Source organism: Chelonoidis abingdonii, chromosome 5 (assembly GCF_003597395.2).
Source record: "Chelonoidis abingdonii isolate Lonesome George chromosome 5, CheloAbing_2.0, whole genome shotgun sequence".
In the NCBI taxonomy this organism is placed as follows: domain Eukaryota; kingdom Metazoa; phylum Chordata; order Testudines; family Testudinidae; genus Chelonoidis; species Chelonoidis abingdonii.
Window position 1 is genome coordinate 27,881,487 of NC_133773.1, and position 26,251 is coordinate 27,907,737.

The 26,251-nt window shown below is 40.9% G+C and overlaps 1 protein-coding gene across 1 annotated transcript in view; it reads right to left on the minus strand.

The window, feature by feature from the left end:
- Positions 1-19,881: 19,881 nt before the first annotated feature.
- Positions 19,882-26,251, minus strand: part of STPG2 (sperm tail PG-rich repeat containing 2) — a 436,725-nt gene continuing 430,355 nt past the window's right edge. Inside the window, exon 14 of the mRNA XM_075066165.1 lies at positions 19,882-19,941. Within this exon, the coding sequence (XP_074922266.1) occupies positions 19,912-19,941 (30 nt within the window). The 3' untranslated portion in view covers positions 19,882-19,911. The remainder of the gene's footprint in view (positions 19,942-26,251) is intronic.

Here is a 26,251-nt window from a genome sequence, read left to right on the forward strand (position 1 = left end):
TCCTTGTATATTTCCCAGTTGCATTTACTTGCTGTATCTGCTTTTGTAATTCCCAGATCTAAGCAGGAAAAAGTACTATCTGCTGCATTAAATCTAGCTGGGTTACCATCATTTAAAATCCACTAGATTATTCTCATCAATGAACTTTTCTAAGCATGCACATTTTTAGCAGCTGTCTTACTTCTCTACAATTTATTATGACTATTTAAGTCACTGTATATAATATATGGTCTTTTAGCATTCTTCACTATTTCTTGTAGCTCCAAAGTTTCTAATTTCCCACATGGGTTATAGATATTATAAATCCTTAAAGAAATATTCCTCTTCTACACGGAGATCTCAATAGCATTATCGCCTAGGATTACTTCTTCATTCTCTACTGTTATGTACTTTTATCTTTCCCTTATAAAGTACAAACACTGCCTCTTCCTCTTCCTAGTTTTGAGTCTTGCCTAAAGGCAATATATAGTCTGTGATTTTAAACGCAAGCTTTTCAACCAACCATTTTTTCCTAGATACATATGACATCTGGTTTAGCTTTCATTTCCAGGATATTTTCTTTTAGTTCTTGACCATGAGCAATCAGACTGTGCTCATTCCAACAGAAGATTGAGCTCCTCATACTAGTCATATTTCACCATTAACTTCATGCATTTTTTAATGAATATGGTCCATTGACAAGTTACCAATATGTCAGTATTTTTCCATTGCCCTTGCTATAATTTTCATTTTTTCAGATTTTTTCCCCAGTTTGTGAGGTACAATTTATCACTTCCATCCTAAATGCAACAAACCTTTTTATTTTCATTACTAGTTTAGCATCACATATTTCTTCCCCACTGTTTATGATATTCTTCATAGAATGAGACTCTGTCTGCAGTTCCCATTTTCCTGTGCTGATTGTCTCTTCTTTCTCCACCTGATGCTTTGAGAGTCCCCTTACAGCTTCTGCATAAGATACGTTGTTAACAATTTGTGTATTTTGTATGTCTTTAGCTTGTCTTCCTCTTTACACCTGCTGGATTCTGGAATGCAGTTACCACATTTGACCTCTGTCCCTTCTGTACAATTTGTCTCTCCAAGTGAGCTACATCCTTCAGTCAGGCCTCATTACTCCTTGGTTCCTCTTCCAGGTGCACCCTAAGTGGATAATTGGCCCACCTAATCATCTTAACCCCTTAGGGGCTGGTGTAGGGTGAACACCCCATCATACACACGGTTATTAAACAGATCTATCTTAGACAAAACAATACGTATTTGATTCTCAGACCAGCCCAATATTCAGGTAAACACAATGAAGGTCCATATTTATATAGAAGCAGAAACAGGATCTTCAAGACAGCAGGGGGAGAAGATGGCAAGAAACAGAAGAATTTGTATTTCAGCAAATACAAATAGGGAATAAAGAGCATGCTGCTTCCTTCACTACCAAACATCATGTTGTGTTCCTCACAGCTTGAATAAACTTTACTATGAGGGGTAACGCCCAGAAGAACCCATTTCAAAGGTTTACTGGTCTATAAAGACAGAGGATCTGAACCAGAAGTAATATGCAATTGAATCAATTGATTGTATACAATATTACTATATTAGAAGAGTGTATAGAATGAGGTCTTTTCTGAAGGTAATGACACACCGGTGACTGATGTCACAGTGAAATGTCAGTAACATTATAGGAGGAAATATGGACATTTAATGATATTATGTTTTAGAGTCTGTGGCCAAAAAGGGAGAAACAGGTTCCCTCCCAGATAGGAGAGAAGGCAGCTATTTACCTTCTCCTGCATAAATTAAGTAATGTGGTAGAAGCTCCATTTGTAAGAACAGACTCTTGACACAAAGTCACTGAACTTTGGAATATATAAGCAAAGAGAGACGCCATCTTTGGCATCCATCACTAGACTGACAAAAGGGAACAGTGCTCTTGCAAACTGAGGAAAAATGCGTTTTTCAACCAAGAGGGGGTTGAAGTCTCTGGAAACTGAATATAGGTGATAAACCGTCTTGATCCAAGCCTGAATCTTTCTAGATTAAGTTTTAGACTTGTAGATGCACATTTTCACTTTTATTTGCTTGTAATCCTTTAACTTTATTCCTTTTATTTGGAATCCCTTAACCTGTGTCCGATTGTGAATAAAGTTGTTTTATTTTTATTAGAAACCAACTCAGTGCTGTGTTTAAAGGGAAGGGTGTATCTACCCCAGTTAAGTTAATAAGCAGGTGAGTTTTTTCTGTAGAAGAACAAATAAACCCTATTATTTCTCTGAACTTTCCAGGTCATTACAGACTGTACCATTTTGGGAATATTCGGGACTGGGAGTGTGTTGGGGTCACCTTGCTGGTTGTAACCCAGACTGGTGGAAGCTGCTGTGGGGCTGTAGACAGGCCATGGGGATCAGAGCTGCAAACCAGGGCTGTCTGGCACAGAGACAATACAGCATGTAACGTGTATTCTTGTAGACTGGCTGTGAGTGTTTTAAGCTGGCAACTAAAGCAGAAAAACACTCAGAGTTGCAGGGCAAGTGGTGACACAACCCCTCACTGTTCCAGACTGCACCCCAAGCCATCACACAGGACTAACAGAAATAGAAACACTGGCCGATTTTCTATTCTGGTGTAATCAGTTTCTTACACCATGCTCATTATCACCACAGTAGCACCTCCCAGTAGTGTATTAAGCCAATGTGACTAACATCCGTTTGTTTTTTCAGATTCTCCCCAGGGGGAAAAATGGGTACAAGGCAGAGTTCTGTTTTGGAATTTTTATATATACACATATACATACATACACATGTTTCTATACACACCTTGTTGTATGTTTATGTTACAGAAGGCAAAATGTGAGAAATGCCCCCTTGCATTTACAGCAGATGGGGGCAAGGTTTGAGACGGTGTTTAGGTCCTGTAGGAGTTCACTACACAGTCTTGGGCTAGTCCTCACAAAAGCTGTATGGTTTGTATTGTGTTGGAGTGTTTAACAAAGCAGTGTAAAAACTATTTTCATGTCTCTCATAAACTTCTGGCTTTCTTTCTTGCAAAGTCGGGGATTGGTTATTTTGTCAGGAGAAAATATGGATAGAGGGTGGCAGAGGAAAAAAGAAATGTTCAAAATAAAGATAAAACTTAGGTCAACTTAGAAATTGAATTTCCATATACAAAAGTGTGTGGCAATAGCACCTCTATCTGACCCCTGCTCAAAGCAGTCTCCATTTAGGGACAGTGTGTGGCTTACACTTATGATGGTGCATAAGGGAAGGGCACAATGGGCTTTCCTGCCTTTGTAGATCCCACAGATGGGCCCAGCACAGTTGTAGTCCCTGCACTTCCTTGACCACACAAATAGACCTCTGCTAGTGCTCTTCAGTGCCCTTCTCCTTCCCCTTCCCTTTCTCCTTCCTCTTTTCCTCCCCTCCCCCTCTGGCAAGTGCTGGGAGGAGACAGGGCTATGGTCTCACTCTCCCATTGCCGTAGCCAAGATACACCAGGGGGAACACACTACCCTCTTCTAAGGGATGGTGCACCCCCGCAGCAAACTCCTCGAGGAGCTCTTGTGGGTCAGTATGGGCTAGTGACTGTCTAATGTGCGGGCTGTACTGATTTTCTTTCCCATTGGCACAACTTTGGGCTAAGCCTCTCTGCAGGGATCGATTGCTGCTAATTTCTGTCTTGCAGAAACAGAGGATCGATTTCAGTCTTTGTCTTCACATGCCCTGAATTACCTGTCTTCTCTATCCTCTACTTCCCCCAACCCTCTACTTACCTTGTGTCACAGGTTATGGCATTTACAGGTCATCTCATTTTATGCTGAATTGTAACCTAGATCCTTCGAAGCACAAACCATCTATCACACAACATTATCTTTTTCCATTATAAGTTATTACACCGGATTTGATCCTAACACCGGATTCATTACAAAACAAGGGCAAAATCCAGCTTTTTTCCTAAGGGTTTATTATCAACAGAAAAAAACCTGGTGAGATTTGAAAACAAAGACAAGTGAAGCTGACCCATTTTTTAAACGTTAAAGTAAAGCACCAGCACCCTCTATCAGGCTTTTTCAAACACTGGCAATAGTACAGTGATTTATTCTGAATGGGAAATATGCCTTTGCTAGATACTTGTTATGTATTGCAATCTTCATAAGTCTGCTTTAATTAAAGTGCAATTTCTTTTTTAAAACTGACACACACCACTGCTATCCAGAGCATTGCTTTGCATAGATATTTTTCAGCACTGTGCAATAAGTTGTTACGCAGTACCACTCCGAGAAAGCCTCGCAATAAGAGAAGTGATAATGAAGACAGCAGTTGTTACTAAATTACTAAAACAAGACAGATTTGTTGGCAAACACTAATATTCTGGGTAAGTTTTTTGCAAGTTCAACACTTCTGTAAACAGCCATTGTTTGGCCTCCTCGTTTGGTGTGGGACAGTACCAGCTGACAGAGGACTTACGGCTTTGCTGACACAGCCAGCCGCTCCATCAAGTGATCCCCATCACAGGAATGTAATTAACAGCCATCTTGTTATTCCACGTCACTTCTCATCTTTTAGAAAGTGAATTCTAGTGCTTGGGATAGGGCCAGAATGACAACCCTAAAAGCCACAGTCCTCTGTTTTCCCACATAAGAGGAATCACAGTCAGCAGCAGAGCACACTTCCCCGTATTGTCACACCAAGGTGCTACAACTACAACCTAGAGGAGAAAACTTTCTATTTCAGTCTCTGTGCTCATTCAGTCCTTGACCTCTCAGTTAAGACAGCGAACCAATGCCCAGTGGAGTCAAGTTCATTCCATGTAACACAATAAATAGCTGTCTGACAGTGACTGAAAGATGTTACTACTAATCTGGGCAGGGTCTGAACCAGAGACCTAAAGGTAAAAGGCTACATATATATATCGGGCCAGATCCTCAGCTGGTGTAAATTACTGGAAATCACTGGAGCTAGACTGACTTATACCAGCTGAGACTCTGACCCAAACTCCCTGACCTACCAAGTCCCCTCAGATTATTGGATGTGTTTTATCATCCACAATGACCTTACACTTCTGAGAAATTTCCATAGAGAATCAATCATTGATTTTACTGACCATTATATTATATAAAGGAGCACAATAGCTGGCCATTGTTCCATCAGATTTATATGCCTTTGCCAAGTTGTCCATATGGGTACAGGTGTGCAACAGGCATTTTGAATTCTGGTGCATTTGCTTCTCTCTCTTTCCCCAATGCATGGTCTGAAATAGTCAGCTCCCTGGATGGAGAAAGCCAGAAAGGAGGCATTTTCCTCTATATCATTACTATTATTGCTAATTTTACAGTGCCCAAAAGTGTACTAGGCACTCTACAAACCAAACAGCCACTGCCTTGAAGATCTTACAGCCTAATGTTCAATGTGACACCATTAGAGAAGGTAGGAAACAGTAGTGAAGGGAAGGACAATGGAGATCGCGTAATTACTCATTTTATGTATGGTGGTGTCTGGCTGAATGTGATTCACAGATTTTTAAAGTCAGAAGTGACCATTAGATCATCATCTAGTTGGACTTCCTGTACATCAGTGGCCACAGAATTTTACCCACTCACTCCTGTATTAAGCCTAATGAATTATGTTTGGCTAAGAACTTCCAAAAAGTCTTGAATTTTTCCTATGCCCCTTCAGCGGCCAGTCCACAAAGAGGATGAGAGCCTACTAGTGCTCCTATTAACGGAGTTTTTCTTTAGCTAAAGTGATAGAAGATTATGCTTTGATTGTGGGCACTATGGCAAAGATGAGGCTTAAGGAGGGTGTCATGGTATAATTCCCCACTCTGAACCTCAGCGTCCAAAAGATGGGGTACCAACATGAATTCCTCTAAGCTTAATTACCAGCTTAGAACCTGTAGCGCTGCCACCAACCAGCAATTCCAGTGCCTGGTACACTCTGGTCCCCCCAAAACCTTGCCCAGGGACCCAAGACACCAGAACCTTCAGATCTTACACAAGAAAGTAAACCCTTTCCCCCACATTGCCTCTCCCAGGCTTCCCCTTCTGGGTTACCTGGAAGATCACTGTGATTCAAATCCTTGAATCTTAAACAGAGAGGAAATGCACCTTCCCCCCTCCTTCTCTTTCCCCTCCAAGACCTTCTTGGAGAGAAAAGTATATCCTGGCACAGAGAGAAATTAGCCTCTCTCCCCCCCTTCCCTCCTTCTCCCCACCAATTCCCTGGTGGATCCAGACCCAGTCCCTGGGGTCTCACACAGAATAAAAAAATCAGGTTCTTAACAAAGAAAACTTTAATTAAAGAGCGAGAAACCATTAAAAACTATCTTTGTAATTTAAGATGGATTAGGTACAGGGTTTTTCGCTTAGAACTGAGATACCTCCAGCCTAAATAACAGTACAATTAAAATCCTTTCAGCAAAATACAAATTGAACTCTTCCAGCCAAATAACATCATTAAACTCCTTCCAGCAATGCACATTTGTAAATAAAGAAATCAAACATAAGCCTACTCGCCTTCATCTTCGTAGTACTTACTATTTTAAACCTTATAAGAGCCTGTATTGGAGAGATTGGAGAAAAAACTGTTTGCACGTCTGGTCCTTGAGCCCCCAGAGTGAACACAACGCGAATTCTAAACAGCACATCACGGAAACTTCCTTCCCTCAAGATTTGAAAGTATCCTGTTCCCTGATTGGTCCTCTGGTCAGGTGACAGCCAGGCTCACTGAACTTGTTAACCCTTTACAGTCAAAAGAGATATAAAGTACTTCTGTTCTGTTAACTCCTACTATCTGTTTATGACAGAGGGATTTGAATTAGGAGACGGTCATGGCTTTGTGCATCAGAAATGGAAAGCTGCTCCAGGAGCAGGGGTCAGGGTAGGAGAGAGAGAAGTGGATGAATGGGGTAAGAGAAACCTAGTAAGAGGGATGGTCAAGCATGTAGGCAAAGCAGAACCTTGTTCAGAACCTTGAAATGACAGCAACATATTTAAAACTGAGGAGGAGGAGAACATGGGGCCAGCAAGTGGTTTCAAAGTCATAGGTAATGGGTTCAGACTGGCAGGTGAGGAAGATCATTTTTATGGCCATATTCTGGATGAACTGCTGAGAGGGTTTCTGTGAGTGTCTTGTGGTTCAGGGAGGATGACATTGCAGTAGTCAAGATGGGAAACAATCATGGTGAGGAAGAAGGGATTTGGAACTGGGACAGGTACAATCTTACCTAGCTTTTGATATCTCCGGAGGTCTGAGGGGGTTTTCATTGTGCCTAGTGCAATACGCATGGTAGACTCTGTGTCAGCCTTGCCATTGCCATTCAGATGTTCTTTCTCTAGTCCATGATTCAAGTACCAACAGTTGGCTCAGTGCAAGAAGGCATGTTTCAACACTGGCATTAGTTGAGCAGGAGATCACATTGCAGGAACAACAGCTGCACTGGCGAATCTTATGGGACTCTTGTGTGAAAGGAGATGGCAATGTGCCAGAAATGAGGAAAACAAAGAATAGAGGTGTGTGGGTTGGAGCATAAATGCCCCTAACCAGGCACACTCACACCCAAACCACTGCTGATGGGGAAGATGGAGGCTACCTTATCAGATGCCCTGGCCAGGATTGGGTGAATTAGAAACAAATGGGGCTCTCTCCCACAAGAAAGCAAGGAGCAAACCAATCCCTACAATAAAAAAGGAGAAGATACCCTGCTGTCCAGCAGAGTCTGCCCAGGCATGGTGTTCTTCCCAAAACTGTCTAGAAGTGCCAAGGGAGCAGAAGAGGGAGCAGGTGACTCTCCATCTCCATTCTCCAAATCCAGCCCTTTTTCTCAGTCGGTGGCTCTGTGGTGTCCAAATGACTGGCGGGTTATGGTTGGGTGGATGAGTTTGTTGTTTCTGACAAAAAACTCTTTAAGAAAGAGAGTTTGGGAACAAAAAGGCCCCAAGATAATATAAAGTGGAAGCTGGAAGCAGATGCCAATGGAGAGCTTCTTCTCTTTTTTAACACAGCAAGTATGTACCACACAGAGGAAAGAAAGGCTAATCTTAGTTCTCTTCAGGGTTATAGAAGAGCTGCTCATGCCAACCAGCAAAGGTCAGGTCAGCACTTTCATTAGGAAACCTGGAGGTGGGAGGGGGTGTTGGTTCTTTGGTTTTTAAATTGCACAATTTGGAAAATGTGGCTTAAGATGACTTTTTAATAAATAAATAAATAAAATAAAAAGAACATCATAAATGGGGATTTTTACATACATGGCACCTGCAACAAAAGAAATGAAACTTGATCAATGTATGGATACAAATAATCCAAGTAGATTGGATTTAAAATGTAAATTGGGCAAGTCATTCATACATAATCCTGATCACTTTCCCTAACAGCTCCCTTTAACCTCTCCTTCCCCATCCATCCACAAATCAAACTACTCAAGATTAGTAACGCATTCTGCACCTTTTTTCTATCAATATTATTTTTGCTATCACGCAGACCAAATTGTCTAACCACATCCCAGGCCAGAATAACTCCAATAGAAGAATTTGAAAAATTGCCCAGCCATGTAATTACCTGATGATCTCAGTCTAGCCTTTTGGGAAGTAGCATGTTTATCAATAAACACCCAGGGCCACCTTCTACCTTAATTGATCTTCATTCAGCACTAGTAAGCACCTGTTCAGCTTCAGGTTGCCAGGATGTGAGCATAGAATATGACCCACTGAGTATGGAGCACGCTGGCTCCATCAGTTTTTACGTGTAGCACAGCAAATGGATTCTTGTGTGCAGGTCTATATATATGTATAGACATTCCCCTCCAACTTCATTTTAAGACACCATTTTCATCAACATGTCTTCTTTCTCATCATCAGACTAACTTAATACATCATTAATACATTGAACTAGCTTTGCTAAATAGAAAGCATACTGTGTGCAGTAGTGCATGTATATACACAGAGCGTGGCAGTGTTGTTTAGTAGACAGAGCATCAATATGGCAGTCAGGATTACAAGTTCTGTTCCTGGCTCTGCTGATGAACTACTGTGTGAGCTGAGGCTAGTCACTTGAACTTTCTGCACCTCAGTTTACCCACCTGTAAAATGGACAATAATAAGATATTAAATACCTATCTCACAAGAGAGTTATTATGCTTAATTATGCCATCAGATATGTATGGCCCCACTCCTGCAATCAGATCTGATTCGTGTGGCTGAACAAAGCTCCACTGACTTCAGTGGGACTTTGTGCAGATGTGAGGGTCTGCCTGCAAGAAACCAGTTCCTGTGGGAGGGAGAGAGAGATGGAGAGACAGAATTAGTGAATGTTTGCTAAATGCATAGAGTTCCTGGAATGCATGTTATAATTGCTATAACAGATCCATCCTGAGAGAACAGAATAACATTTCTGGAGCTGTTCTGGTGGCTGAGGTGAATAACACACATTTTATCATTTCCCATCAAATACTCCTTTATCTTTAAAATACAGAAAAGAGGAAATTAAACATAGAAAAAAAACCCTTATGTTATTACAAAACAGAGGCAACTGTTGGAATCCAGGAAATACACAATTGGGGTTGGAATTCCAGGCTACCCCAAACCAGTTACTGGAGGTGGTCTTTGAACCGAGAGGATTTGATGAATATCCAGGGAGGAAGGTGATTTCAGCCTTATCTCTGAATTCCTTGACTTGCATTATGCACAGCAACAAAGCTACTTAAACAGTGGTGCTGTATCACCCCTAAGCTTTGCAAACTGGACTGTCTCCTCATTTGCTTCACAGCAGATGTCAAAATGTTGGTGTTCTAGAAGGTGTTTAATAGGTTGGGACCTAGTTACCTTAGAGACCACTATTACTTCCCAAGCCAGCTATGTTCCATAGGGACAGTGCAGCTGAACAAACCAGGTTCTGGGGGCAGAAGAGTTTTGGCAGTAGACCCAAGTGGGAAGCTCTGCATCAGCAGGAATCAGGAGGAGGCCAAGTCCAATAAAGAGGCAACACATATGTTTTCAATAAAGCCTTCCCCTGAAATAATGCTCTTAAATAAAAAAATTGAAGCCCTAATGGAACCAGAGAAGAAAACAGCTTTTATTCTAGCTTTTGTGCCTCTTAGTTTCATCCAGTGCTCATGTACCAGGGTGATAGGTGTTATAAAAAGTAGCTAATGCTTTCTGCCTGGCTTAGGCTGTTGTTAGCACATCTAGCCCATACTCCAATCCCTTCAGTGGCTCCTCATTCTCATCAGTTCCCAGTGTAAGGCCTTAGGCCTAATCTTTAAAGCAATTTATGGATCAAGGCCTGGCTACACTGAAGATTGAATTTCAATCCATGAGATGCCAAGGTATCTGCACTGTTCTGGGCACATGCAGATCACAAAGCCCAGGGTATAGCTCTTGACAGCTGTGGACAGAGTGTAGTCAGCTGAAGGGATCTGGTTGTGGAAAGAATTCCCGTAAGAGATTAGGTGAATCCAGAGTCTGACTGTCTTTAGAAAGAACTTCAAAACTTTCCTCTTTAACAAAGCCTCTCCAGCACAGCAAAAAACTGACACACAAAAAAGCCAAACAAACAAGAACATCACTCTGCCCAAGCAAAGATTTTTACTAATTCAAGAAGACAATCCAGAAACTCCATCAAGCCCACTAGGGATTTTACTAGCGCTGGTGGAGTTCATGTGGAAGGTACTCAAATATCATGAGGATGTGCAGTAGTATAAAACCTGAAGACAGACAGTTTTGTGCAATCTGATGTACTGTGGTCTATATGCTATGAACTTTGATTGCATGTACAATTAATTGTGGGTGAAAAATTGTATCTACTAACATGAAAACTCAAGACGGCATGTTTTTCTACAAAGATATGCTCTAGGAACTATTTTGGGGGAAGTTCCAGATAATATGCAGGAGGGCAGAGTAGGTGATCATAATGGTCCCATCTGGCCTTAGAATGTATGAAAAGCTGGGGTGAAGCTCTTTTAAAAATTGGAGTGTGTATCTTTGAACAGCGCCAAGCACACTGTCAGTGCTCAGTAAATGACCATAAGAATGTGTGGCTAAATCCCAGCACTTTACACTGAAAAAGTGCCTGCCTGTGCATGCTGTCTTCTACAGTTTTTTCATTTTGCACAGTAACTGGATTCTTGCAGATAGATAGATTAGATTAGATTAGATATGCAAGAATCCAGTTACTGTGCAAGATGTGAAAACTGCAGGAGACAGCACACACTTATGACAGGCAGGCACTTTTTCAGTGTAAAGTGCTGGGATTTAGCCGCACAGTTATGGTAATTTATTGAGTGCTGACAGTGTGCTTGGTGCTGTTCAAAGAGAGACAATCCAATTTTATATTATATATATTCCCCTCCAAACTCATTTTAAGACACCATTTTCTATCTGGGGATCATTTTCATCAACATGTCTTCTTCCTCCATAATCCCATTAAAAAGAATTAGGAATGAACAAGACATTTGTTTAATCATTTTCTGTGAGATCAGCTGAAGTCTAATGCTGTTTGATTACAGCTAGTTGCAGACATGTCAAGTGCATTTCCATTTAAAGTGCTTGCTTAAACAGCCATGCAAATGGGGAACACCCGAAAATCAGCTTATATCATGAGAGATCTGAGCTTCCTTATGGCACATACTTGTTTTAATCCACTCTCTTGCTTTTTAAAATAATGCATTTTCCAAGCACATCATTTCCCTAAATAAGTATGATACATCACCGCTGCAGATTGAGTCATGGGCCCCATTAATACAGGCAGGGGATTCTCAGCAGCTTTTCTCACTGGGAAGGTGGTATCTTACTATCTTCCTTTGTAATGAATATGATGCTCTTCTGGTTGATCCCATCCCACAGGTCCTGCTCCCCTGTCAATTTTGATTGGAGGTTTTCATTGCAGAGACAGTGGCACCATGTTGGAGAATAAATAATGCACCATTCTTTTCCCTGAATAAGTAGCTATTCATTTCAACTACAGTAAAAGTGTTTGAATTGAAATGGGTTTCCATTGTTGTATGCGATCCACTTCTTTTGAAATGCCTGTCTCCTAATCTTCCCCCCACTATGTCATCTGCTAGGACATATCATGGGGCTTCTTTTTAAATGGTCTCCAATTTTGTGCCTGCAGTTTTGCATGCTTGTTGATGGGGCAAATAGCTAGGGTTGGTTGAAAATTTTCCATCAAAACTTTTGGGATAGAAACTATGTTTGTAGTTTGTAGAATAACCTAAAATATTAATGTAAAGTGTCTACTTTCAGAGAACTGAACACCCCCACCAAAATTATTTTAAATTGTTTTTGGCTGAAAATTTTGAGTTTTCAGTACCAAAAATGTTTGGTTTTCATTTCTTCAATGGAAACTCAAAATTTTCTAGTGAAAAGATTCATGAAAACAAAATGTTTTGTTGTTGAAATTTTCCATGGGGGAGGATCATTTTCTGAATAGATCTGGAAATGACAGACATTAGACCATATCGGGGCTGGGGTTTTCAAAAGACCCTAAGGGAGTCAGGCACCCAAGTCAATGAGAGTTGGGCATCTCTCACAGATCTTGTTGAGTGCCTCTCTTGGCCACTCAGCCTGCTGTGAAGGGCTCCACCTCACTAGGCCGCAGGTGCTTTAAGCCCCTTGTGTCTGAACCATGTCCAGGTACCACTTCTTGTTTGGGATCCTATGCAGATTCTCAGGGACAGATCCTCTAACACTCCTCCTGGGAGCTGAGACCTCACCGTTCAACTGCTTAGATCCTGGGACTAGTGCTGGCCCTTCAGACTCCTCCATAGCTTAATGCATCCTCTCCTAGAACTTCAGTTGTGTGGGTTAATTCTTAAAGGGCAAATCATTGCTAGAACACGTACAAAGCGCAGATACTTTGCACGGGATCCTAGCACCATTATCCTTTAATCACATGAGAAATTCACAGATTTATACTAAAAAAAACCTACACACATTTCCTTTCCTTCACTTCCTCACTACTCTACTCTAGAGTGTTCTTTGGGCTGCAGTCAGAGTTCTCTGGGATCATCCAGGATCCTTCTGTTGCAACGCATGGCTTGACATCTCAGTCATGGAGTCTCTCTCTCTCTCTCTGCATCATTTGCTTTGACCTTGGTTGAACCCACAGCTAAAACACCCCCTCATTGCCTACAAAATCATATACCTCTTCTCTCCTCCTGTCCAAAGCTTCCTGGGTGGCTGTCTGCTTCTCACAATTTATATATCCTACCATCAACACCTGGTTCCTTCCGAGCTCCAGTCAACCTCCTTAGCACACCTGTTGACTACCCAGAGTACAGTCATTAAGAGTAACTACTCTCCATTATATCGTGTCTGGAAGAACCATGATTACAGGCTTGTCAGCAATGGTAGATACATATAGACATAGAGGTATTCCATGATACAACAATTTTCATAAGAACAACTTCAAAACGTCAATCAGAATTCATGAGTTGTACAGATAAATTCTCCAAATCACCACAGCACCTGACTCCTTTAGTCTTCTTTTAGGCAGCGTTGCTGTAGCCATGTTGGTCCCAGCATATTAGAGAAGTCTGAAGAAGAACTCTGTGCAAGCTTGAAAGCTTCTCTCTCTTACCAACAGAAATTGGGTCAATAAGAAATATTACCTCACCCACCTTGTCTCTCTAGTCTTCTTTGACAGTCTCAGCCTGGGCCCACAAATCAGATGTGAAGCACTCTTGTTGCCCTAATCTTACCCACGCTTTGCCATCCACAACTTGTTGCTGGACACAAAATTGCAGATGCAAAATTAGTGGCTGGACAGAAGATCCTTTAAAAATAAGGCCCTGTACTTTGAAGCTATGTATTATTTAGACCATGAAGTAGGAGGTCATTAAAGATTTGGAGGATCAGATAAGAGATAAATTATCTAGATTTGAGACATTTACCTTCAAAGCTTCACTGAGGCCCGGTCGATAATACAAACTTATGTCAGTATAACTATATCACTCCGGCGTGTGGAAAATCCACACCCCTGAGCTATGCAGTTATACCGACGTAACTCCCAGTGTAGACAGTGCTGTGTCGATGGAAGGGCTTCTCCTATTAACACAGTTATCACCTCTTGAGGAGGTGAAGAACCTACACCACTGGGAGAAGCTCTCCCATCGGCGTAGGTAGCATCTTCGCTAAGTGCTACAGCAGCACAGCTTCAGGTCTGTAAGTATAGACAAGCCCTGAGTCTGTTTGGTCTCGAATCCCATGGAAAAAAGCTTCCCAGTGAGATTTACAAGTACCTTTCAGTGTAAACCACCTTGAAAGTATTGCAGGAATGGCATCTTTTATGATGGTACTTCCACTTCCTCTTCTGGTCAAAAAGAGGAAGTACAGAGAAGTGACATTTAAAATCAACAAATCTTTTAAGTTTTACCTAACTTTTTTGAACCCCCAAAGAATTTATTGGGTTTGAATTTTGAGCAGACATTCAGCCCAGTCCTGGTTTTCTCCGGCATGTTTGTCCAGCTTTAACAATGGCTAGTGCATGTATTATGTCTGATATCACATATGCATGGACTAGAACTTATAAGACATATTAGCCTCCCTCTGATCAGTCCTCCCAATGAAAGCAGAAAAGGAGAAAAGAGAGCACTGTTTAGAGATTACTCCCTATCCTGTTTTTAGTTATTTCATTATAATGGACTGTAAATAGCTTACAGCCGTTAAGACCCCATTGGGGCATGAAGCATTTATAGCAGCTTCAGCTATTACAAAGGCAGCTACTTTGGTTACTGCTGAGCTGTATTAGAAGGAAGATGGTGTAAAACTGACACTTCGAGAGCCAGGAAGAAAGCCATACATAAACAAGAGAGCACAAGATGAGGATACAGAACAAGCAGGCACTGATGGACAGGAAGTGAAACCTCCTTTGGTTGTGTGTAGCTAACACAAAGGAGCAGACAGTGCCTAGAGCATTAATTCAGCAGAAGCAACCAGGATTGAGAGTTGATTAAAAAACAAAGCTAGTGTTGAGGAGGAAAAATACTGCAGGTTACCACAGCTAACATCCATGTTCTGCTTCCAGGGGTGAAAGTAAAATACAACTCTTACCGGTATGGGTTTCACTCTGATTCCCCCCGCCCTCCCCAGAAGGGGCGGGGCCTCAGACAGAAGGGTGGGGCCAAGGATGGAAGTAAGTTACATTTCTTACCCGGACAGTCCAAACACAAGCAACCCACCTCTCCTACATACTTCATGGATCCCTCCCATTGCATCACTTAGATATAGAAAATAAAGCTACTATTACCACTACCAGTACTGTCTGTAATAAAACTTTACTATTGGAATAAGCCTGAAAAACTGAAAACAGTAAAACAGAGGTGATCTTCAATAATATAATACACAAAAAATACCTGATTTTGATTGTATTTTTTGTGAGGCGATCTCCTCATCCAGGGGGCAGAAAAGAACTGCCCTGGCTTTGGTCACGCCCGCCACCCCCAACAACCGTGAGTGAAATTAACAAGGATGCCAGAAATAGCCCCAAATCCAGCGGTTCAGACCACAGAGTGAACAGTTAAATTTAAACTGTTCCTATGCAGACAACAGGCTTCCTGAGGAGGCTTCTTCCTCAGCCAGTCCTCCTGCTCCCTGCTACAAGCTAGAGGGGAGCCCCTACTGAGTGCGGGGGTCGGGGGAACACGGAGCCTCGCCACATCGGGCAGCCTGGCTGGAGGAGAAAAAGGAGAGAAACAACAAACAAACATGACAGTGAGTTTTCCCTTTCCCAGCTTTTATTAGCTTCGAGTTTTAACTTTTTGTTATGCAGCCAAAAGAGGTGAAAGTAAGCCAGTACTGAATGCTCCACTTATTGGCCAATACACTACTGCACCTTTTTTTACCGGTACTCCATATTGGGCCATACTGGCTTACTTTCACCTCTGCTTGGGTATAGAAAGAGTATGGCTAGGCAATCTATCTTACAATTCCCTGCAGCCTGCTAGCATTACAGAGCCAGAGCAGTCTACTGGAGTTCCACTTAAAAACAATATTTTAAAAACACAGGCGGTTTGACCAACTTTGTAAGAAGCCAGCCTAATAAATCAGAGATCTTGCAAGTCAGTGGACTCGCAAACTACATTAGCCCAGAAACCTCAGGGTAAATTACATCCAGGAGAAGACTAACTAGAAAATTTGACAGACTTGTATTGTACTGCAGGTTGCCTGAAGTTTTGGGAGGAAAGGGAAAACTGGATCCCCTCTGATGTGTAGAAATTTTACCAATTAGAGATGAGCCCAAGCTGTAAAGCTTAAATCTAGACTTGAACTTTCCCAAAGTTTATGGGTGTTCAGATTTGGTTTAGGTCCATTTGTAATTTCAAGTAAAATCCCAAAATGTTTCAGGGGTCCAGGAGGAAAAACAGAAATGTTGGTGATTAACCAAAATGATTACATGATTACATGTCTTGAATTCCAGTGTGAAATCTAACTGTGACAACTTGCAGTAACTCATGGGATGTATCACACAGTAACTCAGAAAGGATGCCAGCTGTCTCCAGTCTATTCTGTATTTGCTTCATAAATCACTGTGAATTCTTTGTCCTTGCTATGGAAGGCAAATAGGTTTAAATCTTAATTTAACCTTTCCCATTATTCTCCCACCCAACCCTGTCCCTTAATGACAGAGAGATTTTAACTGCTGCAGATCAGTGCATGAGCCACAGGTGGTGGTCAGATTTAGTTTCCCCCGGAGCCAAAACTATGTTAATCATTATCAGCAAAGAGAGAGACTTGCCGCCTGACTAGATTAAGATCTAGAAAGCAACATCATCTAAGTGACGTATTGATTCTGAAGTCATCAATGACATTTCATACCGCAAAGTTTCAGTCATTAGCCAAACCCCAGAGCATTGGCACCAACCCTGAAATTTATCTCTAATTTTAATTGAATATCGAGTATAAAAAAAAAAGCAAAAAAGTGGGAAAAAATGAACTCTATAAGGGATGATTAATTGTTTAATAAGTAATGCAGCTGCATAAAAGTGATATGTGCTGAATGATGCTCCACTTTAACTTCCCGGTAAAACCCTTTTTGTGAAATTGGGATAAAATACAGTAACTCAGTGATACAGCACATTATTAAAATGTCACTCTGTTCAATGGGAAGGCTGAAAATTAATCAAACACAGGATGGATGAATGTGGCTTTTTTAAAAAAAAATGTTCTTTACTTCATTTTATCTTTAGCTCCCTAGGGACCAGCTATTATTGCATGCTCCTGACTGAAGCACCAGGAAACACTGGGTTAGATTTTATCACAAGTACCCCAAAGGGGAAATGTATGTTCTGTCTAACTTTTCCATGCTCGTGAATGTGGAAAGTGTCTGACAGCCTATTTCAGTATGCAGAACACCTGCCTGGAAGGAGAAAGCGAGAGCAAGACCCCCTGTCATGTGACTGGCTACTCTCTGTTTGTAATGTAAAGATCTGTAATAAGAGCCATCTATCTTCTATAAAGCGTTCTCACTCAGAACATTTTTACTGAAAGCCCCAAAACTGACAACCAACTGGGAGTTTTCCTCAGGCTGTCATTAGAGGAGGAGAAGAAAAGCCCGGATTAAAGATGTATTTTCTAGGGCGCCTGTTGAACGGGTTTAAGAAGCTGGCCAATAAACCATTACTCAGTAGAGACAATCAACCCAATTGATAATTATGTTCAGGAGCCCAGCCTTATTGCCCAAACTATGTCCCAACCTTTTCAGTATCAGAATCATTCTATCATTTAGCTCATTATGTCTTGCACTATAATCTCGTAATGAATTCCTCTGCTGTTGTAAATATTAAGTAATCACACAATCTTTTGCATGCAGACATGTGGAGCAATCATTTAGAACTAGTGGGTCCTTACAGATAAAACAAAATAATAAAAATCATCATCATCATAATACCTTGTACTTATATAGATCACATTTTCAAAAGAGGTGAGCTCCCATTTAAAATGAACTTGTGTGCTGAGTCTATTTGCAAATCTGGCCAACAGTGTTGTTCCTCTGAAGTCAATACAATGCTTTACAAACAATGGGCCAGATCCTCAGCTGGTGTAAATCAGCATATTTCCATTCACTCTAGCGGAATGATACCAATGTGAAACACTGAGAATTCCACCCATTAATTATATAAGCTTCAGAATACCCCTGTGAGATAGTAAGTATTAGCATAGAGGGGGAAACTGAAGGACATTGAGATTAAGGGTGAAATGTACTCCTGGGTAGACAGCCAGTACAAGGCCTATGAATCGCTTAAGTAGGATTTAAGTGGTGCAAAGCCCCATGCTGCTCTCAGCACAGAGGTAAGTTTCATCCTAAAACACTTGCCTTACATCACAAAACAGGACAGTGTCTGTCCTGGTAAAATGCCCAGACTGCCTGACTCTCAGTCCCATGCTATAACCCTTAAATCACAGTTCCTCCCTTCCAAGATGAAGGGCTTGAAATAAGTTTTTGCTTCTTGCCAGTGTGGCTACTCCTGAAGTTATGTGAAAAATTATACTCAGCCAGCAAATTTTGCAATATTTTTTTTTAACAATTTTGGTGCCTGAAATGTATTAACCATAATTGCTAATAGCACAAATCTGTTTTGATCAAGAACAAGGAAATGTTTCCATTTCCTTAAAATATAGCAAACTGATCTCAGGACCTGAATGCCACTGAGACCTCAAAGGGGAGAATGGTGAAGCAAGCTTTTGGAGGAAAACCTGAAGAGAATACTCTTATTAAATTGCAAAATGATAACAGAAGATTCATTACCTCCTTCATGATTATGTGACTGTTCATTAACTGTTCTGCTTTCTGTGATATTTTAGGTAGAGTAAAATGGAATTTATTTGTAAAATTCTACTACAAATAAAACTTACCCACCCATTGTTACTATTTTCCTATGCTGCTAAGTAGTTTGCCAGGCCTAAGAGGCATACAGAGAGGTATTGTACCAAAATCTCCTTGAGTGCTTACTTAAAATTACATAGACTACTCCACACTGCTTTTACAGAGCCTGATCCAAAACCCACTGAAGTCAAACAAGAGTCCCATGGGCTTCACTGAGATTTGGGTCATGTCCACAGGGCTATACAGATTCTCATTAGTGGAACATGAAGGTTTACAATATATTTTTATACAACAAGCAGCACCTTGTGGCATAAGTCAGCATCTGTGAACACTGAAGGGTGTAAATAAGTAAATAACTAATAATACTAATTAATAATAAATTTGTAATGCAATAGTGCCTAGGAGCCCCAGTCATGGACCAGGCCCCCATTGTGCTGAACAATGTACAATCGCAGGACAAGAAGATGGTCCTTGACCCAAAGAGCTTCCAATCTAAGTAAATCTACTGCCACTGGGAGCGAAGGCACATTCCAATAACTTGACTTTACCTGGAAGGAATAGTTTGGACGAGTCCTTATGTGTCACCCAAATTATGCAGGGAGTGACAAAAAATAAAGCTCACAGGGGAAAAATATATAAATATGTGTGTCCAAGAGAGAGAGATTGCTGATCAGAAACATTTGGTTTTGCAATGCTCTGTGAATTTCACTAAATATTTTTGTTCTGTGTTTTTACAAAATCATCTGTTCATGATGCTGTAAACTCAAGCAAACATAAATATGACCTTTTAGTTCCAAGGCATGAGTGACAGTGATTCAGTTTTGCCATATTCTGAATATAGCTCATAGATAATTATGTACTATATTTGTAAGGAATCCGGTCCATAAATCTTTACATGCAGCACTTTAACCAACTTTAAAAGAATGAACAGCTGGATAGAATTGTAATGATATAATGAGGAAGAATAAAAGTTGAAACCTTATACTTACCTAGTAAATTTTATCCATTTTATATTTATGTTCTCTTCTATATTTATTATGATATCATATATCAAATTATTTTACTTTCTCAGAGGCTCAGTTTTGTGTCTGTGCAGTTGACACCGTCATCTATAGACATTGTAAATCTGGAGGAGCTGTAACGGACACAGAAATAAAAGGAGACCATTAAAGATTTTCTTAAACAGTTGAAAAAAGCAAAGTAGTGCTACTGGGTGAACTGGTCAATTGGTGGCATATAATTCATACATTTGTTAAAGTCAGAAGGGACCATTAGGTAATCTGTTCTGGCCTCCTGTATAATATAGACCACAGAATTTCATCCAGTTACCCCTGCACTGAGCCCGTAATTTGTCTTTGGCTAAAAAATACCTTTCAGAATGACATCCAGTCTTCATTTTAAGACCACACAAGATGGAGAATCCATCACTTCCCTTTCTGGTTTGTTCCAATGGTAAATCACCCTCTCCGTTAATTTAAAAAAAAAAAAAAAGTGCCTTATTTCTAATGTGAATTTGGCTGGCTTCAATTTCCAGCTATTGGTTCTTGTTATGCCTGTGACACTGGCAGACTCGATGCCAGCTTTTGCCAAGGCCTCAGGCCTCATTGAATACTGAAAAATGCATAGCTGGAAACCAGTCTGGCTCACCCGTGTGGTAGTATTGTTAAAAGAGGATGTTAGAGTTATAAGATGTCTTTAGTGTTTAGACTTTATGGAATGCTCATAGGATACTGCAAGTGTTAATCCTACTTATAATATCTGTATCCCATGTTATAAGGTAATGATTAAATGTTTGCTCTGTGACTATACAAATGTTTGTTTAAGACTGCACCTAAGAACATAAGAACAGCCATATGGGTCAGAGTAATGGTCCGTCTACCCAGTATCCTCTCTTCTGACAGTGGCCAATACCAGATGCTTCAGAGGAAATGAACAGAACAGGTAATCATCAAGTGATCCATCCCCTGTCGCCCATTCTCAGCTTCTGGGAAACAGAGGCTAGGGACACCATCCTGCCTAATAGCCATTGATGGACCTATCCTCCATGAACTTATCTAGTTCTTTTTTGAACCCTGTTATAGTCTTGGTCTTCACAACATCCACTGGCAAACAGTTCCACAGGTTGACTAAGCATTGTGTAAAGAAATACTTCCTTTTATTTGTAAATCCTGCATAGCCAAGGGAGAAGCACGACCAAGTATGAAATGCTAGTTTACCGCAAAAGGTGTTATCTCCGCCCCAACAAAAGAAGGTCTACAGACATCAGACAAGACATTGTGGACAAAAGGCTTTGTTGATTGCTTCACCCATACCCATGAAGAGGGTATGTGCATAAGCCCTCAACCCACCACAGCATGAATGCTGGGGAAGGGAATAAAAATGCCTGTTAGGAAGAAATAGATAGTCACATCCTGCTTGGACTCTGTGGGGCAAAGATTTCTAAGCATAAGCAAAGGATCCTCAGCTGTTTAGCTTGGGTTAGCCCTAAAGGACACAGAGTTTGTATATTATAGAAGTTTCTATTATCTTTTGAAATCTACCACTGAAATTCATTTGTGTATATGTTTATCCACTTTAATCTTATAAATAACTCTTATTTCTTTTTCTTAGTCAATAAACCTTTAGATAGTTTTTTTTACAGGATTGGCTACAAGTGTTCTGAGAGATCTAAGGTGCAATTGACCTGGGGTAAAAGTGGCTGGTCCCTTGGGACTGGGAGTAATTTGAATATTGTGATTTTTTTAGTGCAAGGGACTATCTATCTATTACAGAGGGAGGCCTGCCTGGGAGGCAAGATAGATTGGAGTGTCCAACAAGGCTGTCTGTGGCTTCCTATTAAGGCTGTTATACTGCCTGAGGATTTCAGACTTGTTACTTTGTTGGCAAACATAAGTATAGAACATATAACGCGTTTGGGGTTCATGTCCTGTTTCTTGACAGCCTGCCCATGGTCGTGGATGCTCCAGACATCATGACAAAGCCTTTCTCTTTTGGATGGAAGAGTCCTTTAGTACTCCTTATTTTCTCCCCAAGACGACATTTATATACCTCTTAATCCAGTCACTTCTCAATCTTCTTCTCAGTTTAAATGTTGATCTCACGTTTACAGGTATAGATGATGTTTCCTTAGAAAATGGACAAATATTTGAGTCTGTGACCTAAATAGGCTCTAATGTTTAATTAACCCATTGAAAAGTTGACACCCAGTGCTTTGTTCTTCCATTATAAATACCACTAATATCCACAGACTTCAATAGGATTTACCTGACTGGAAAACCAGGGCCCAGGAGTATTGTACAAACAGAAAGGAAACCTATTCCACACAGATGACCATACTTTTATCCTATTCCACACAGATGACCACAAAAGTGAATTGTAGGTGTCAAACAATATTTATTAGTTACAGAGTAAATTGGCCTGAAAATCATTTTTTCCCAAGTTACTAATTCAACTTAGATTATGTAAGGAGCTGTCCTATCACCCACTACAATTATATTAACATGAGCCATAAACAGCTTGTCACATTTTCTACTTAGTGTTTCACGGTATCGTTTAGGGCGGAGAGAATGCTTATAAAATTTGCAAATGACAGTAAACTGGGAGGGGTGTCAAGCCCACTCTGGAGGACAGGACTAAAATTCAAAACAACCTGGACAAATTGGAATAATTGGTCTGAAACCAATAAAATGAAATTCAGTAAAGACAAGTGCAAAGTACTTCACTTAGGAAGGAAAAATCAAACGCATATCTACAAAATGAGGAATAACTGGCTAGGCAGCAGTTCTGCTGAAAAGGATCTGGAGTTTATAGTGGATCATGGATTGAATATGAGTCAACAATGTGATGCCGTTATGAAAAAGGCTAATATTCTGGGGTGTATTAACAGAAGTGTCATATGTAAGACACAAGAGGTAATTGTCCTGTTCTACTAGGTACTAGTGAGCCTCACCTGGAGTATTGTTTCCAAGTCTGGGCACCACACTTTAGGGAAGATGTGGACAAATTGTAGAAGGTGCAGAGGAGAGCAACAAAATCTATAAAAGGTTTAGAAAACCTGGCCTGTGAGGACACATTTAAAAAACTGGCAGTCCTCAAAAAAGAAGACTGAGGGGGCACTGATAACAAGCCTTGAACATGTTAAAGGCTGTTATAAAGAGGATGGGGATCAATTTCCACGTCTGCTGAAGGTAGGACAAGAACTAATGGGTTTAATCTGCAGCAAGGTTAGTCTACCCAGAAGGGCAATCTACATTTCTGCCACACCCCACTGCACAGAACATCTTCTGTTTCCTCCCCCTCCAACCACCTCCAGCTACAAGTTATACAGAGTGGATGAATCTCCTGGAAGATCTCCTATAATATCTGATCCAACATTTGGGGACCAGCAGAGAACTGTAGGATGGTTTCACTCTTCTTCCCTAGGTGGATCCTCACATCTATGTCTCCTGGAAGTTGTTCTCCTCTTAGCTTGCTTCCTCTGAGCCCTTGCAGCTGAGAGCTTAATATTTTAAAACAATGGCATTTTCTTCTCCAAGTGGGATTTTTTCCTCCTATCCACAGGCACTTTACAGACCAAAAAAAGGTCTTTGTAGTGAAGCTCAGTTTCGAAACAAGGCCCATGTGCCCTCCACTGGACATTGTTTTCACTATAAAAACTGACATTTAATCACTTCACATTCTTTGCTCTTGCAGTTGCTTGCTTTTTACAAACTACTGTGAAAAAAAACCATGAAATTCTGCTATGGAAGTGCGGCACCAAGACAAACAAAATTGCAGAAAATGTTGCCAAAAATGTCCTACAAGTTTTCCCCAACTCATAACCCATTGGATGCATGTCCTGTCTCCTCAGAGAGAAGCATTCTTTCTTACTTGTCAAAAGTACTTAACTCTAAACTCCACTTTTCAGGAAAAGAAACTAATACTCTGTTTTCTTTTTTACACACAGGCACTCTCTTAGATATGATGGAGACCCCTGTATGAAAACATCTCCAGGTAGGCTTAACAAAGAGCAACCAGAGATTCTAGTATTTCAGAGCAAGCTGGTGACCAAGGGAAGCCAAATACAGTGAATGTCCTTAAATACTTGTAGTGAGTTTGAGTTGGTCTCCTCTTCTACCCAGTAGGAGGGGCATATCACCATATAGTTTTCCTTTCCAATAAATCTACCCATAGGAACCTTGTCTCCCTGCAGCTGAGTTTTAAATGAGTGAAGTCAGAGAACTGTTCAATTGTTCCTAATTACAAACAGAAATTTAGTAACTTCAGATTTCCAGTTCTTTAAAACTTGGGAAATTAAATGACATTTTACATGAATGTGTTTAGAACTCGTAATCTTTCAATACAATAAATCAAAGCTCCTCAAGATGAGGGATACTGCTTGCCATAGTATATTGTCCTTAAATCAAGAAACACCACGCTTTGCGTGTGGCTTGGCATCCAGATTCTTGCTCATAATAAGTTTTATGCAACTTTTTTATTGTTTTTGCTTGGAATTTTTTTTTTAATGATCAATGAATGAGAACAAAATATAAGAAAGGGGGGAAAAATAAAATCAAACAGATGGAGTAGCCTCTACCAGAATGATGCCAGCATGGAGTTGCAGCAAATAATTTAGTTAAAGCACACTTGCTTGGTTTGCTTAGTTGAGCAGAACAAACAATCAGATAAGCCGACTGGAGCATATTCACAGTCTTTCACTAAAATAAAATAATAGAGCCAGATCCATGGAGCGTGCTGCACACTGACACCAAAAGTGTAACAAAAAGAAAATGTGATTTATTATAGCATTTATCTGACAGCGAATGGTATATCAAGAAGCAGCAGTGGAAGAATGCTTTTGTATCATCTGGGGCGTCATGCTCTTTTCTGGCCCATCACCGAAACAGAAATTTTAAAAGTGCCATTGACTCAGAGTTTTCAGTGGCACAGAATGAATTGTAAAGCAGTCAGCACGATACACTGGTCACTATAGCTACACATCCCGGAGGGGGATCAGAGCAACTTTTCACACTCAATTGACCAAACTTGCAGACAGGAAAATGAGCAGGGGAGCTTACTCCCTGGTAATAGGCCTCCTTGGATGGTACACACCTCCACAGGAATTGCCGATTGCTAGAGTATCATCATTTGTTCTCCTGTTTGATGCAGCACAGTTGGGGTTAGAAACTGTGCAGAGAAAACCAAACTCATGAGCAAAGAAGGGTACATAGTATCCCGCTCATCCATCTCCAATTTATGTTCGAAACTGGGCATCAAATTACAAGGACTGTAGATTAATCCTCATGCTTCAGGACACAAACTGATCAACAATTAGAGTTAAGAACCTTTACGTCACGGGACAGATATTGCACAATTTGCCCCATTTATGGCACAATGAGGCACCTCTCTATGAAAATGAAGTTCTAACTCTGAAAAGTGACCTCTAGCTGAATGGCATCGTGGGTTTCCGTGATTAATGCCTTTCCGACACTTCAGACCCAGTTTGTTTGGCAGATGGTTTTTCTAACTGCTACTACTGTAAACTCCGCTGGGGATTTGAGACGCAAGCTGGGATCCTTGTCCTTCTGACTCAGGTATCAGCACCAGCAATATAGAATCTACCAGTGGAACTTAGCGCATGAGACAGAAAAGGGTCTAGCTCACCCACCCCACCACAAAGTTCTGGTGCCTCTGGAGGGTTAACAGAAACAAGAGTTAACATGTATTCTTGTCAGTACACTTGTTTCTGGCTGCAGAAGATCCCATAGCAGGCATTCCACTGCATGAAGTAGAGCTCAGGGGTGAGGCACACCATTCCACATCAGCTCCCTTCCTACCAGGATACAGGGTGTAAAATGCAGTGAGACGTTCTACTACCATGACTCCTCAGATCCTGTCTCCTGTACATAAACACATGACAGACATAATTAGAGCCACAGAGGCTACTGTACCCTCAGGGCTATGTAGAAGTTGCAGAACAGCTCAGCAGCTACTTCATAGTCCAGTGCAGGAGCTGGAAAGCATCACTTCACTGGCCACCCCAGCAACTCATGCTGGGCACAGAGCTGAAGGTTAGCCTCTAATTGCATTCTTTTGCCTTGCTCTGCAGCATTAGATATTGGCCACTGTGACTGGATATTGCCACATCCTAGAAATGTAATTATTGGACCCCGATCAGGGCAAGAGTGCTTTCCACATTAACAGCAATTTCTGTGATAAGCTTTTTGCTACACGGAGCTCTTATAGACCTAATAGAAGGGCACTATCCCCCTTTAGACCCATGGTTCCCAAACTCTTTAGTAATGTGGATCCCTTATAGATATTTTAAAACTTGGTGGCTCCCCACAACCAAATACTATATTCTTTACTCACTCAGGACGCTAGATCCAGGAATTCAGGACACTAGATTCAAGAGGGACACTAGAATTTGAACAGGTTTGTGGTTTTATTCAACTACATGTAGTATG